The 16726-nt window shown below is 42.9% G+C and overlaps 2 protein-coding genes across 3 annotated transcripts in view; both read right to left on the reverse strand.

The window, feature by feature from the left end:
* The window catches only part of LOC110002134 (transcription factor E2F2), a gene marked incomplete in the record, with an annotated part of 8241 nt that extends 1718 nt beyond the window's left edge, over positions 1-6523 (reverse strand). The window contains 5 exon segments of the mRNA XM_065963878.1: positions 570-756; positions 1632-1684; positions 1851-1900; positions 2068-2370; positions 5153-6523. Of these exon segments, the coding sequence (XP_065819950.1) occupies positions 570-756; positions 1632-1684; positions 1851-1900; positions 2068-2370; positions 5153-5269 (710 nt within the window).
* Positions 6524-6538: 15 nt separating this feature from the next.
* Positions 6539-16354, reverse strand: LOC110002136 (protein NLRC3-like). Of its 2 annotated transcripts, XM_065963877.1 has the most exons (11): positions 16210-16354; positions 15113-15198; positions 14299-14395; positions 14084-14212; positions 13360-13452; positions 13193-13269; positions 9675-11484; positions 8680-8853; positions 7558-7731; positions 7354-7400; positions 6539-7206 (listed from the first exon to the last, which is right to left on the reverse strand). In XM_065963877.1, exons 3-11 carry the CDS (start codon positions 14379-14381, stop codon positions 6671-6673), a joined length of 3123 nt encoding a protein of 1040 aa, XP_065819949.1. In that variant the 5' UTR covers positions 14382-14395; positions 15113-15198; positions 16210-16354; the 3' UTR covers positions 6539-6670. The 2 variants fall into 2 exon arrangements, with proteins under 2 accessions (XP_065819949.1, XP_020513446.2); XM_020657790.2 differs by lacking the exons at positions 13193-13269; positions 13360-13452; positions 14084-14212; ... (1 more) ...; positions 15113-15198; positions 16210-16354 and adding an exon at positions 11880-13148.
* Between the last annotated feature and the right edge of the window lie 372 nt (positions 16355-16726).

Consider the following 16726-nt stretch of genomic DNA (forward strand, 5'->3'; position numbering starts at 1 on the left):
AGAGACAGAGAGCGAGAGAGACAGAGAGCGAGAGAGAGAGAGAGAGAGACAGAGAGAGAGACAGAGAGCGAGAGAGAGAGAGAGAGAGACAGAGAGAGAGACAGAGAGCGAGAGAGAGAGAGAGAGAGACAGAGAGCGAGAGAGAGAGAGAGAGAGACAGAGAGAGAGACAGAGAGCGAGAGAGAGAGAGAGAGAGACAGAGAGCGAGAGAGAGAGAGACAGAGAGAGAGAAAGAGAAAGCTATGAATAGGAGCCGGCTTCTGAGCGGGACGGATTCTATCGGCCTCGTCACACAATGACTGGAGGACGCAGGGAGCGTCTACAGAGTGGAATAATAATGTGTGTGTGTTGAAAATGTAACAGGAGCTCAGTTTCAGATCCTTCTCATGATGCCTGTGAGATGTCTGATACTCAAAGCAGAGGGCGCCTCATCCTGCTGAAGGACGCCGCTCTCTGTCCAGTGTACGATGATGGAAAACTAAAAGCAGCTGGCTGACTCAAACGACCTCTAGACGACTCAAACGACCTCTAGACGACTCAAACGACCTCTAGACGACTTCACGACTCACGTCCACTTGACTTTGTTCTTGGACTGTTTCTCGATGAGGTTGATGCCGTCCAGGACATTGGTGATGTCGTAGACTCGGCGGCGGCGCGTCTGAAGCCTCATCATCGCCTGATGGATGTCCACGCAGCCGTCAGGAGACGACTGCAGCAACTCGAGGAAACCACGAGTCAGCGTGCCCAGAGACACATCTACACACACACACACACACACACACACACGTTAGAGGGAAAATCAAACATGCAGATTTTACAACTCAAACATTCAATTCATGTGTATCTCAGAATTTGTCAAATATTTGTTTACATTATTTTAAGGACAGTATGTGGAGTGTGTGTGGAGTAAAGTGTGACACACCCCTCTGCCCCCCTCCTCCTCACACACTTTAAAGAGTCCATAATCTGCCCTTTTTGAGGTTCATGTATTTAATCTATGTTCCTACTTTTGTACGTTCACAATAGATAAAGTTTTTAAAAAGTGTCTGTTTTCATGAACTGCTCCTCCTTGCTCCCTCTCTGCTCTGAGTCCGTCAGCTACACTCTGTTGAGCCCACACTGTTAGACCCCACATGGGCCAAGTCTGCTCTGATTGGTCTGCTGATCTGCTCTGTCGTTATTGGTCAGTCGCTCAGCACGCTTCTCGGAAATGTCCCGCCTCTTTTACCATATTTGGAATGCAGCCACTTTGGCTCCGAGGGGAGCATAAACATTAGCACCTTAGCACTACTGTGCTACCGCAGGCTACGGCATATCGTGGGCGTGCTACAGAAGTTAACGGGCGTGCAACATGAGCTGCTGGGCCACAACGAGCCAATGGGCTTAGATCAGTGATCTCACACTGACAATGACATCGCACTGACACATTTTTATCGAGGGGGGCTAGAACCGAGCGTTACATGCAGCTAATGCTACAGCTAACAGGAGGACGTAGGAGAAGCCGCGTTTCCGCGGACTTTGAATTTTTGCTCATAGATGTGACTAAACATGCACAGGACACTTAGAAAACACACTAAAGAGCAGATAAAACCAGGAAAAGAAGAATATAGGACCTTTAAATCAGTGCTCACCTTGTCTCACCCCTTTGGACCTGATCCAGGGTTTGGTCTGCGGCGCTGCAGGACTGAAAGAAAACCACAACAAAACATTTTCATTAAAAACAGTCTCCGTCAGCAGCAGCAGCAGCAGGAGCAGCAGCGGCGGCAGCGGCAGCAACAACAACAACCCCGTGAGAAAAAACAGTTCAACATTATAAGACGAGCTTCCCGAGGCTCTGGAGACTCTGTTACCTGGTGGTCCGAGGCTCAGGAGGGATTTTAAAACATCCCTGATCGTGATCCTGTAAGATGGAGAGAAAGACTCAGATCAACATGTGGAGAGTTCTGATGTTTTTATACCCCGGATACAGAAGAAGAAGAAAAAACAATAACCCCACAAATCCACCTGAGGAGCTTTATCACAAGTCTCTTACTGCAGGAAGCTTCAAACATCAAACAGAGTCCACACCTGCTGTGGTGCAGCAGCATCTCCACCTTCATCCTCCTCCTCCTCCTCCTCTTCTTCTTCTTCTTCACAGCCTCCTGTCCCCCACTGCTCCTCCTCCTCCTCCTCCTCCTCCTCCTCCGAGGACTCGGCCGTCCAGGGGCTGATGAGGCCCAGCTGCCCGTCCAGGTAGGGGGGCATGATGGGAATGGCAGCAGGGTTGATGCCGTTGCTGGTGACGTCGTCTGGCAGGAAGTGGTCTTCACAGATCTGGTGCTGCTCCGTCAGCTCATCTCTGTCCGTCTCCCGAAGCGCCGCCAGCCAAATCTAAACAACGACATCATCGATGGGATGTTTTGAAATGATTACAAGGTCAGTGTAGAGGATTTAGCTAATCAATACTAAATGTTATAATTCATAAGAGCAGTCGAACGTCACTTCCGGCTCTATCGTGGCCACGTTTGGCCCATTGACACCCATTCAAACCACGTTTTCATTCCTTGTTATTTACAGAATAAAAATCATGGCAAAATGGCTTTTATTATAAACTCAACACTTGGAAATTGTAGTTTTTAATGTTTTTTATTTACCAGATTATGTTATTTATTCATTTCTGGCCAAGGGAGCAATTTCATGTAATATTCTCAGTTTCCAGTAGGGGCGTATGATGGCATACTGCACTCCAATGGAGCAAATTAATTACACAATTTTGACGTCGGTGTGATCATAAGGATGTCAGTTAATGATTTGTGTCTGTGCATGAAAAACAAATTGTGTGTGCAGCACAAATATGTATTAGCAAGATAGAGTTAAAGAAATGATGATGTATTTCTGTTGATGCAGGTTATTGAGCTTTGAGTTTCCCAGACACACTTGTCTTTGATGCACATGTTGAAAGCATCTTTAGCTTTTTTCTTTTCATAAAAAATGCCACACACATCTACACAATAGCCCTTACACACCCAAATATCTACTCTCCAAAATAAAAAAGATCACAGGACATGTTGCAGAGGTCAAAGGTTCAGCTGCAGGGGAAACGAAAACAAACTCTGGCACTGTTTAGAAACCTGTCCTGGAGTTCATGCAGGTGCAGTCAATACGAATTCTATAAGTAAGCCTAACAGCTCCCAGATCATTTTGGCTCTGGCAAGATGGCAAGAAGGTCATATTCACTGCTTCAAGCACTTGACTGTGTGACACGCTCGGAGAGTGAAGATGGGGAGAAATCCTCTGCACTAGAAGAAGAGTCATCTTCTACCCAAGATGGATGAAGGTATTCATGTGCTACGTGACATGTACGATAAGTAATGGGTTGTGTCCCAAATCACTCACTCATCCCCTACTCCCTATATAGTGCGTTGTATGTAGTGGATAATATATACATATAATTATTATATAATGCACTTATTTATCAAACATTCAAAGCATTTCGGACACTAGTCACTCACTCACTGGCCGTTAACTGTGACATCATTGTTGTCGTACAAATATCTGGTGTAGCTTAACCCCAGTCAATGATCAATAATGAAATGTATTATCATGAACAGCTCAAATCTCCAAACTGACAACAATTATTGCTTTTTGGAATATTTCATGCCCATTTTGAATTTGATGCCAGCGACTTATTTGAAAAGGTTTGGACAGAGTCATGTTTACCTCTCTGTTGAACAGCAACCACAGCTGAACAGCACCTCCAGCTGTGGAGTGTCTCTGCAAGGACCACTCTACAGTGGTTTGCACATCCTGCCGGTCTTGAGAATGCACACACACACACACACACACACGCACGTACACACAAATACTCATTGAAACACACTTCTAAAAAAATCAACTGTTGATAGTAGAACATAATCTTATGTGGTATTTTTCTAGCATTTTGTAAAAACAAAGAAAATGTTTTTCGCCTCTAACACGGCAAGTGGGAGTTTTTGTCTTTTTAGTCACTGCTCAAAAGAAGTAATAATGCAAAATATATATATAATCTTTGTCACTGTTACTAACCTGCAATGATCATTAAAAAAAATTTGGTTTCATCAATGTTATGTGAAAAAATTACAACTTTCTCTCTTTTTTCTCTGGAAAGATAGTGGTAATATGTAATCTAACTGGTATTTAAAGGGTTAAAATTCTGGAATTTATTACATTTTTGACTTTCATGTTCAGCAAAGCAAAGCAAATAAAAAAAAATCAAGAGGTGAAAGTGGACAAATCCTTTAATATATATACATTTTATAGTATTTTCAGAATATAAACAAGAGGTGGCCACGAACAAGCTGAGAGGGTTTTTCTGTCACTGCACAAGAAAATAGTGATGCATAAAAATCATTGGTACTGCTGATTGTTGACATACATTTAGCTGCAATGATAGTTAAAAAAAATATTCAGGTAACATGTATTATTTGGTAAAAAAATTGTGATTTTACACTTTTCTCCCTTTTTACATCATTAGCATATTGTGATCTAACAGGCATTTAAAGGGTTAAAATTCTGAATTTGAATGAAATTGTGGTTTTCATGACAAGGACTGAAGCAAATTTAAAAAATCAAGTGGTGAAAGTGGACAAATCCTTTAATAAAACATACTTTTACAGCATTTTGCAAATGTAAACAAGAGGTGGCCACTTCTGGCCACGAACAAGCTGAGAGGGAGTTTTTCTGTTTTTCTGTCACTGCACAAAAAATAAAAATGCACCCCAATTTGTTCATTAACCGCCATTCATTCCGACGGAATGATTTCACCCAGAAAGGGGCGGGGCCAGCATCGTTTGGGCAAAGTACCCGGATGGGTTGCTCTCATGAATAGAATTACTGAAGGGCTATAAAGAGCAAGATGACTTAACAACAAACTTATTAAAGATGAAATATTACAACTTGAAATATTACAATATTATTATTTTTTAATGAAAATGCTTAAATATATTCATTAGATACGTCTTCGTGGAAAAAAAGAAGCATTCGCGGGGATGCGTTTTCAACGGCTGTTGTAACCACGACAACCAAAGCGTGTTAGTCACCAGATGACACGGTCACCAGTTAAACGGAAACACCTTTATAAAGAGGGGATACAAAGACCGAGCCCCTCTGCTCCAGTTAGTTTTTAAAACGTTACCTTAACCCGAGCGGGATCTTTAGGGAAGTCGAAGAACCTCTTCGGTGTTGGTTTGAAGACCCCCCGGTTAACGTCCACCGAGCGGTTCGGACACCCGGTGACGACACACTTCACCATCCTGGTCGTTTCAGCCCGAGCCTTCCCGGGCTAACGACACAACCGGAACCAGTTACAGCAGGTTTTTTAAACCCCACGACCCAGTTACAGCAGGTTTTTTAAACCCCACGACCCCGTTAAAGCAGGTTTTTAAACCCCACGACTGCAGTGAAACCAGAGTGAAACGCGTGCTGTTTGTGTATGTGGGCGTGTTTTTACACCGGAAAAAGATACTGTTGACCCGGATGCACAAAAATGGAGGGAAAGAAGATTGATGCGTGTTTCAAAATAAACCCTTATTATAATTTAAATAAATACAAAACGACACTGTTTATGGAAGAAACCAACGAGTATTAAAGAGATACGAAAACACACTAGATATTAGAAATATCAATCTCAATTTTCTTCCAAAAATATTTAACTTAAAGCAAAAAATCAGAAAGATATTTCACGATATTTCCCACTCCAAAAAACATTTTACTTTTAACTTTTTGTATACAGATCATTTGTAAATGCTGTCTGTTGTTGGGAATAAAGGAAAAAGACAAAAACAAAAACAATGGATAATGGATAAAGATGAATTCACTGCCAGTTTCTTCAGTGGAAGAAAATGCAACAGAAACAAGTCTGCATTGGATTGTACAGTGTAGATTCTGCTGCTTATTATTTAGCAAGTATATTTCATTAAAGGCATGTTTTTTTACCACCGCAATTAACAATTGTATCTTGCCGAGCCTACAATTGCATTAATCGACACATTAGCTTCTGCAAACCCATATGGTCACATTTACTCTTTTGTCTTTCCCCCCTTTGCTTGTGTTTTGGGTCCAAAGTACAAGATGGTAAACTAATGCAAATGTAAATAATGCAAAACACAATTCTTAAAAATATATATTCAGGGTTCATCCTGATTTTTGTCCTGCTCTTGTAACACATCTGAATCTCTATCGCTCCCCAAATGTTTTCATCATTTAATTTCGTCTCTCTTTTTGCATCTCCATCGACCCCCTCTCAACCCAACACAGTTCCAGTCTTTACTCCTTTGCATCAAAAGGAGTCAGTTGAGGTGGTTCAGGGATCTGGACGCATCCCTTTGGAGGTTATCCATGGCATGCCCAATTCGGAGGAGACCTGGGGCTTCTCAGAGGTCGCTGGAGGGATTATATATCCCATCTGGCATGGGAACACGGCGGCATACCCAGGTGGAGGTGGGAAAACGATGCCTAGGAGAGAGAAGATGTCTGGGTTGACTTGCTTAGCCTGCTGCCACCAAGGTCCGATCTATGTTAAAAGATAGAAAATGGATGGACAGAATTCAGACGACCGACATACAAGTGTGCGCAGTTCTTTAGATTTGAATCTGAAACAGTCTGTTTTGAAGCCCTGTTAGCAGCTTCTCTCTGCACACAAAGATACTCCCTCCTACAGCTCACACAGAGACACTGAGGAGTCAAGTCCAGACCAAAACCTAAACCCAGGGTAAAGGAGTTTGTTGAATGTGGTGTTAAATGTGTGGAGATGAGTCAGTGAGTCATCAGAGGAGACGGTGTAGAAGGACAGAGTGCCAGCAGGACAGTCCACGTACACTGCTACTCTGTTTGTTGAGGTCATGGACAGAGGGATTAGTGTTTCTCTGAGATTGTGATAAACAGAGTAATGTTCTTTTGAGCAGTGCAGATTCCATGACTGATCACTCCCTCCAAACCAGCAGTCAGCACTGTACCCTTTCCTTCTGATTTCCTTGTAAGTGACTGCGATATGAACTTTTCCTTCCCACTCGACCTCCCAGTAACAGCGACCAGTCAGGCCGTTTGTGCACAGCAGCTGACAGTAGTCAAATCTCTCTGGATGATCAGGGTATGGCTGCTCCTCTCTCACAGCCATCACCTTCCTGTTGTTGTGAGATAGTTTGAGTTTTCTGTTTGCTGTGTTCGGGTCCATCGTGAGATCACAGGCATCTGATGGACAGGAAAGACATGTTATGGTATTAGTTCCATTAGTTTTTATTCACACTTGTTATCTTGACAAACTCTTAGCACTATACTACTTATTCTGCAGATTGTTGTTTTTTGATTTTATATAAATGAAACAACATAGATGCTCACACTTCCTTAGACCGGGTTTCAGCCATTGCTCCCCACTTGGGTCCACCCTGGATTAAGAAACATATATTATATACAATTTCATAAAGTATGCAATAGCATTTTATAACCTTCTCCCTCTAATATAGTTCTGAGCTGTTATAAAACATTCAGATTGTGTCAGTGTTACAGAAATACAATGTTTAAGCTCCATTTTCTGGTCCATACTTGAGAGTGTCCAATCTCCAGTTTGGATCCTTCAGCCCAGCATACAGCGTCTTCAGTCCTGAGTCTCCTGGATGGTTGTAGCTCAGGTCCAGTTCTCTCAGGTGGGAGGGGTTGGATTTCAGAGCGGCCACCAGAGCAGCACAGCCTTTCTCTTGGATCAGACAACCTGACAGCCTGCAAAGACAGAGAAAGGAAGGTGGGACATGTCCAAATTCGTTAAACTGACTTTAGCTTGAATGGACTTGTACTCATTGTACTTTTCTAGTCTTCTGTCCACTCAAAGCGGTTTTACACAGCATGCCACTCTCATACATTCACACCACATTCATACACTGATGGCAGAGGGTGCTGATTAAAGTGACCACAACTAATCACAGTCATACACCTTCCCACACTGATATTAATGCGACCGGGAGGAGCAATTTGGGTTTCATTGTCTCGCCCAAGGACACTTTGGCATGTGGACTGCAGGAGCTGGGATTGAACTTCCAACCTACTGCTTGAAAGATGACTGACAGCATGCCCCCAACATGCCAGCTACCAAGTCCATGTAATGTCCAAATATTTCATTTGGGAAAGCAGCAGGTAATTGAACATAGCCTTTAAAGCTTTCAAATTGGTGTGTTGGTGACAGCGTTTCAAACTCTTCTCTGCTCACAAACAGTTGCCAGTACATTAAACACATAAGCGTAATATCAATGCAAAAACAAATCCAAACTGGAGATTGGGCGGCTGTGGCTCAGTTTGTAGTATCGGTTGTTTCCTAACCAGAAGGTCAGGGGTTGGATCACCAGTTCCTGCAGCCACATGTCCGATGTGTCCTTGAGCAAGACACTTTACCCCAAGTTGCTCCCGCTGCTTTGTCGGTGGTGTACGAATGTGTACTGAGAATCTGTACCAATAGGATTAGTGACTTCTGATGGACTCTTTACCCAGCAGCCTCTACCATCAGTGTGTGAACGTGTAGGTGTCACCTACGGTGTAAAAGCGCTTTGAGAAGTTAGAAGACTGGAAAAGAAATGTACAAGCTCAAGTCCATTTACCATTTTTCAAAAGGCAGACACCTTTGCTTTTAACAAACATTTAACATGACATCTTATTGCAAAAAAGTTGTTTTCTCACCTGAGAATTTCCAGTGTACAATTTGTGCTTCCCAGTCCACCAGAAAGCAGCTCCACACCCAAGTCCTGAAGGTCATTGTTACTCAGGTCCAACTCTCTCAGGCAAGAGGACTGCAAACTGAGAACTGAGGCCAGGGCTTCACATTTTCTCCATGATAAGTTACAGTCACCAAGACTAAGGAAAAATAGAAGACATTTTTGCGCCAAATTGCACCAACATATTTTTGCAAAGAACTCTCTCTTGGTTCCGGCAAAGGTGTGGAGGGCTTGGACAATTTATTTTGGACATTTGAGTTTAAGATAACTCGAGTAAATGGGGGAAATTATTGCAATTGTCAACAAATGCTTATAAACTGCCAATGTAATGCGGTCTATTTACGCCTCTGTTGTGCCATTTAGCCTGAAATGTGTAATTTACAGAGGCAAAATGATGGGGCAAAGTCATCCCGCCCCTGATCAGAAATTGGAGGTATTAACATAGGCTTAATGGGGGGAATGGGCTGGTGATGCGTTACGTTGGAGTGTACAGTACTGTGTATTAGATAGGGTCTATAGGAAGTGACTTCCTTATGATGAACCTTGATAACCACCAAAAATCATCAATGTGCCTCCAATCAATCTTTCTATAATAGCTGAATCCAAAGTCTCACTCTCAAACCCTCTTGCTGCCTTGATGTTTATAAGCCTGCATCCCTTCTCACAGCCGTTTGTTTACTCTGATTGGATACTGGAATACTGAGATGATCAAAGTCAAATTTAATTTAAAGGATTTCAAGGAACTGCTTCTTTGTCTATCAAACCTCAGTGAAATCGTTTTTTTTTCCAAGTCCAGTGGATATATTGCCTCTGCTTTGTTTTGTTTGTTTGGATACCTCTTTGTGAAAAGCTTGACAACTAGATTTGAAGCCAAAGGTTTTTGAGACTTGAAGCCATCCGACACAAAAAATCAAACACTGGGATTGCTGATGTACACAGCTTAGTAAGGCATACACTTACTGGGCTTCACTGGAGACTTTGATCACTGGTAGCAGCCTCAGAAGAGCCTCCTCTGAAGCAGAGTATTTCTTCAGGTCAAACACATCCAGATCTTTTTCTGATGTCAGTAAGATGAAGACCAGACCTGACCACTGAGCAGGAGACAGTTTGTCTGTGGAAAGACATCCCGTTCCAAGGTACTGTTGGATCTCCTCCACCAAAGAATGATCCTTCAGTTCATTCAAACAGTGGAACAGATTGATGCTTCTCTCTGGACAGGGACTATCTCTAATCATCATCTTGATGTATTCAACTGTTTTGTCCTTGGTTTGTCTCATTTCTAAGCTGCTTCCTGTCTGTGTCAGTAGGCCTTGGAGGAGAGTCTGACTGGACTCCATGGAAAGACCCAGAACAAAGCGTAGGAACAAGTCCAGATGACCATTTCGACTCTGGAGGGCCTTGTCAACAGAACTCTGGTAGAGATGTATTTGATTGTGCTTTTTTCTAAATATTTTACTCCAACATGATGTTTGTTCTTCTGACATCAGATTGACACCAGAGTTGATGAAGGTCAGATGGACATAAAGAGCAGCCAGAAACTCCTGAACACTCAGATGGACGAAAGAGAACACCTTGTCCTGGTACAGTCCTCTCTCCTCGATGAAGATCTGTGTGAACACTCCTGAGTACACTGAGGCTGCTCTGATATCGATGCCACACTCTGTCAGGTCAGAGTCATAGAAGATCAGGTTTCCTTTCTGCAGCTGCTCAAAAGCCAGTTTTCCCAGAGACTCAGTCATCTTCCTGCTCTCTGGACTCCATGTCGAATCAGTCTCACCTCCACCATGGAACTTGATGTTCTCTAGCTTGGAGTGAACTACTAGAAAGCGTGTGTACATTTCAGTCAGGGTCTGTGGCAGCTTTCTTTTGTCTTTGGTTTTGAACGCATCCTGCAGAACTGTAGCAGTGATCCAGCAGAAGACTGGGATGTGGCACATGATGTGGAGGCTTCTGGATGTCTTGATGTGGGAGATGATTCTGTTGGCCTGCTCCTCATCTCTGAATCTCTTCCTGAAGTACTCTTCCTTCTGTGGGTCAGTGAACCCTCTGACCTCTGTCACCATGTCAACATACTCAGGAGGGATCTGATTGGCTGCTGCAGGTCGTGTAGTTATCCAGAGACGAGCAGAGGGAAGCAGTTTCCTCCTGATGAGGTTAGTCAGCAGCACATCCACTGAGGTGGACTCTGTGACATCAGTCAGGGTCTCGTTGTTTTTAAAGTCCAGAGGAAGTCGACACTCATCCAGACCATCAAAGATGAAAACAACCTGGAACTCTTCAAACCTGCAGATTCCTGCTTCTTTGGTTTCAGTAAAGAAGTGATGAACAAGTTCCAACAGGCTGAACTTTTTCTCTTTCAGCACATTCAGCTCTCTGAAAGTGAATGGAAATGTGAACTGTATGTCCTGGTTGGCTTTGTCTTCAGCCCAGTCCAGAGTGAACTTCTGTGTTAAGACTGTTTTCCCGATGCCAGCCACTCCCTTTGTCATCACTCTTGTGATTGGTTCATCTCTTCCAGGTGAGGCTTTAAAGATGTCTTCTTTTCTGATGGTTGTTTCTGGTCTGTGTGGTTTCCTGGATGCTGTTTCAATCTGTCTGACCTCGTGTTCATCATTGACCTCTCCAGTCCCTCCCTCTGTGATGTAAAGCTCTGTGTAGGTCTGGTTCAGAAGGGTTGGGTTTCCTGCTTTAGCAATCCCCTCAAACACACACTGGAACTTCTTCTTCAGGTTCGCCTTAAGTTTAGCCTGGCAGAGTTTTGCTTCATTTTCTATAGAAAAAGAAATTAAGTAATTGTTCACCTTTAATTATTCCTCATACCTCCAAATTACTTAATCCTTACCAGACTACGAGGTGCACTGGTCGATTAGGGCCAACCAGCGTTCAGCAGGTCAACGAGAGTGAGTTCTGTCTGATATGAACCCCTTAGGGAGGTTTCCTACCTTCATTGCAAAATTAGCAAATTCTCGGCCGGCTGTTTTGGGGCCTTCTAATTGTATGGGGCCCCAAGCAGTTGTCTGCCTTGCCTGTTGACAAGCAGTGCCTCTGATCAGGTGTGGGAAACCTAATTAGGACTAACTTTTGTCCAGAACCATTCGTAACCTTAATGCAAAAATGTGTAATCTATCTACAGCTGTGTCAAGTCATTTAAAACCTTTTCCCGACTGCCCAATTTCATTATTTTTTTCAATTTCATTCTCCTCAGGAAGTCCAGTGTGATCTTCATTAGTGCCTCTCTGCTCGTTCTCCTCTGCTCTGAATCGTTGCCACCCATCCCATCCTCAGCTTCACTTTGACCCTCTGAGTGTTCTTGGTAATCTCTGGTCAACTCCTTCTTCACAAAAGTGAAAATGTTCAAGGTGCTGGAACAGAATGACATTGAATCACATTCATTTCCTGTGTAAGCTTTGTTTTCTTACCAAAGTAACTGAAAATTAATGTAATTTTCAAGTACTAGGAAAAAGAACAAAAAAAAAGCTAAAGTTTGTCACAAAAGACAAAGCGCAAACTGAACACTACATGGACACTACCCTACTAGCAGCACATTACAACACCTTTTCAACATGCATGGTGTGTTAATATCAGCTCAAAACAGTCATCATCATTTCACTTTTCAGTCACCTGTGCTTCTGAACAATGTGTGGACCTAAGTTTATACCTGACACAAATCAATAACCATGGCTTGGAGAAAGTAAGGAGCAGTTCCTTCCTTCCACTGCCTTGGGACCCATAATGCACGGTGAGTCTTCAACTGGATGCAAATAGCAGCAAAATGTATGGTATGTGCTCTGTGATTGACTGGTGAACAGTCCAGGGTGTAACCTCGCCTGTTGCCCAATGACAACTGGGATTGGCTCCAGCCCCCACGCGACCCCGAACGGGAAAGCAGTTAAGATAATGGTTGGATGGATGGATGTATGATATGTGCCAGGAAATCCATTGCATGTTTATCCCCATGAGTAGCACATAGATTGTGGCCTAACGAGAATAACTGGTTGTTATCAGCATAGCAGAGAAGCTTAAGCCATCTGTATGGGGGACAGAGCCGTGTACCGCCAGTAGTTGTGGTTTAGACAGATTCCTTCCATGCATCTTGATAGAAGTAACATACTGAGGAGGTTCCAAAAACAGAAAGTTTGGTGCCTATGAGTTCCTAAGAGACCCAATGCTTTACTGTCAGAAAGGCCAATCTGTGAGGACATTTTGGGTTGCTGTTGATTTGCTGCTAATATCTTCTTCTTCTTTGTGGTCGCTGCTAACTGCTGGTGGCTCATGTACTGTACACACCTCAAAATTCACACCCCTGTTGTTCTTCCAGAGGAACCTATTTACACAGACATCAGTCGACCCTGGTACTACATTCGCGGCCAGGCAAACAACATGGCTCCTCCATTTGTTATTTTTAGAATTAAATGTTGATTTTCTGTGTATTTCAATTAGCAACAGTGCCGTTGGTACATGTACAGTACAGTACAAACCAAAAATATGGAGTCCAGGTCTGTTTGATCCTTCTTGGCAGACTGTGTTTTGCCAACTTCTATGTCCCTCTGGAAAACTATGTGGAGAAGAAAGAAATTCAAAAAGATATGAAAGCATTTAGTGGTTCTCAATAGAATTGCATGAAATATCCTCTTTAAAGCCTTACTGTTGATCGTTGGACTGGTGTCCACCTTGGAATTCATCAAAACGATCAAGAGACCGTTCACTGATGTGTGAGTCCTGTCTTTGCTTTTGGATGCTGATAGAAATGAGGAATTGAAAGAAGAGGACTTTGAGTACATGATGAAAGAGGTTGGGTTAAAAGTGATAACCAACGTTTAATATGTAATTTTTCTGTCAAGGTCACTCAAAACTAGGGTTGAGATCAAGGGATTGGCATGGGGACTTGGGCCTTACCCTGGATTGGGAGAGTGCTGACCACCTTTTAAGTCAATGAAACGAACAATAGACTGGTTTCTGTTGATGAACATACAGCTCCAGGGTTCAGGTCCAGGTTCAGGACTGATGTTGAAACCAATTCCTAGGTTCAACCTATACCCCTTGTAACTCCATTCTAAATAGGTCCCTTTCTGTCAAGGTCATTTTAAACTAGATGTAGGCAATTTTGGCAGGGCCTATCCCCAGTTATTTCAAGCTAGCCCATCAGAGAAGAGCCACAAAAAGGTTGAAGTTTCATTTCTGTTTTGTTAAGTTGCTCAACTCCAACCCTTTGCAGTTTTGTTTTAAAGGAGGGTAGGTCACAGCAATGGAACTGGGACTGGGCCTTATCCATGATTTGGAGAACCCTTGACTTAGAAGTTGCCATTGAGAACGTAGCTCTAAGGGATTTGGAATAACATTATTTAGGTAAATCTGTAATTTGGCCTTACCCTGGATGATCTCGATCCCGTCCATCTTTGATACCAATGAAAAGATCCATGGATCCATCACTGTTGGTGGACACACAGCCGGGTTCAGGTCCAGTTTCAGCATAGTCTGGTCCATGTTGCTGCTCTAGACTACAACACATCACATTAAAGAAGTTTGAGTGACGCGAGTGCTGACACGGAGAAGAGTCAGGGACAGTTAGAGATCCACATCTCACCTCTGAGCTTTGCAGTCAACTACCCCACACGAACAAGTTTGAGAGGAAGGGGCTCCTTTCTTTCCGGCCTCGCACAGATTCATAGTACAGCCCAAATCTTCACACACACACACACACACAAAACAGGTTTGTTGACAACATTTACAGCACAAAACATACAGTTTCTACTTGTTCCTTACATACCACAAACTTTCAAGTGCTGTAATAATGACTTGGTCGCCTAAATGGGACAGCACAGTTTGGTGTTTTGTAACAGTTAAGTGACTTTAATGCAGAGCCTTACATTCACATTGACATTCACAACACAGACTCTGCAGATCGAGTCTCTCTGCACCTTTAAGAAAAAGCTAAAGACCCAGAAGTTGTACAATCACTGAAACAGCTTCGTGTTTCCGTCCGACACATTGACCTGGTCCATGTCCAAATGACTTTGCAGCCTTTTGGGAACCATGAGGCCGTGTGTGATGAGTGTGACTCAGTGTTTGTGTTTCTAACATGCTTTAAAACCAGTTTTTCACTTCCCCTGCTTCCTCGTCAGCTCCACACATCAGTCTGAGATTACAATCAAAGCTGCTGCTGGTTCTGAGAAATGACGCCCTGTGAAATATTTGTCATATTTTTGTACTAAAGCACAGGAACTGTGAATTTAATGTACGCCTTAAAAGTTTAACTTGATCTCAATGATCGGGTTTACTGCAAGAACTCAAATCTTAGAAAGTGTATGAGTCTTATTTCTAGTCAAAAATATCTCAATACACAAGTCCTAACAAATAGCTGATTTTTAAGGAAGAATTATGACTTCATATAATTTTACCATTTTCAGCCCAGGCTGCACAGTGCTGCAGTGGTTAGCGCTGTGAGGAGGTTCCTGGTTTGAATCCCTGTCTGACAGGAGCCTCTCTGTGAGGAGAAGGATGGGATTGGATAGATTTGATTATCACCATCACACTGCGTCATCCCAATAACAACAACCTGCCTGACGCCCAGCCTCCACCATCGGACACAACCACCGCCACCTCCTCATTCATACACGGCCTGCTCTGACCTCTAACCTCAGCGACAAGGAAGTGTGGACAACAGGAACGTGAGGAATACAAAGGAGAAATCCTTCCTGCATATTATCCCATCTGCTCTCAGTGGTCAGCCTTGGTTGTTTTAAACGTGCTTTAAGAATAAATTTGACTTGATTAGAAAGTAGACAAACACACTCTCGTTAACCGGTGGCATTGCTTCAGATTATCACAAACCTACAAACTGAATAAAGGTTAAACTTCATGCACAGCTTTAAAGGCTTAATATGTGATTTTTCACACTAGAAATCAAGTATATGCTCTGAAAATAACTCTGTGAGTCATGACTGTCTACAATGGGTGTAACACCCGAGTCCCACTGTCTGTGATGTTTTCAGAGTTTTCAGAGTCCTATCTTCACTTTGTTTACATCGCCCGGACGGCCGGCTGACTCCTCCCCTCGTGTATAAAAGTTGTTTAATTGAGGGACTAGAGAAAAGAAGAATAACATACTGTACTCACTGCTTAACTGTGTTTCTAGATCACGCTCATTTCAGGTAAATTTACATGCAGTGTGAAGATACCAGCATAATAAAGATCGCTAGCATTAGCATGCTAACACAACAATGCAGCGCGAGTTGTTTTGGCTTTAAACGTGCTTTAAGAATAAATTTGACTTGATGATAAATTAGACAAACACACTCTCGTTAACCCGCTGGCGTTGCTGCAGATTATCACAAATCTACAAACTGAATAAAGGTTAAACTTCATGCACAGTTTTGATGACACATTTTTACAGTGCACCTGCGTTAATTCATATCAAATTTATGCTCATGACAGTTTCTGAGAATTTTTGTTTTTAACAGCACCATGTGATAACAAAGATAATCATCCAACTCACAGATTTCTCTGGTAGGATTCTTGCCTGTTGTCCTAGCCTCAGGTCAGACACTTTGCACCTTCCCGTGTTTAGAGAAATACCTTCCTCTCTGCATCTGGTGTCAGGACGCCGTCTCTCCTTCTTCACCTCTGAGTTTGAGTTCAAAAACAACAACACATCAGTAAGAGATCTAAAACCAGTCGAACCTGTGGCAACACATATCTGCTAGTGTCAGGTTCATCAAGTATCACTTCATGTAGTTCTGCTTTCTGTCCACTAGGTGGTGTTAAGGATTACCACCGAGAGATGCAGAGCTGTGGATCATTGAGACATCAAACAGCGACTCTGTGAGGACACCTGGTGGACAAAGGGGGGAATGACAGGAGAGGTTAAAGAGAAGAGGAGAAAACAGATTGATGAATGTCGTAATCAAACTGCTAAAAAAACGAACAATGGTGGAAGATTTATATGGTAAGAGGACACACATCCATACGTTTTATTTTACTCTGTTTTCCTGCAATAAGGAGTTCATGTTGAT

This window comes from Labrus bergylta, chromosome 15, assembly GCF_963930695.1.
Source record: "Labrus bergylta chromosome 15, fLabBer1.1, whole genome shotgun sequence".
In the NCBI taxonomy this organism is placed as follows: Eukaryota; Metazoa; Chordata; class Actinopteri; order Labriformes; family Labridae; genus Labrus; species Labrus bergylta.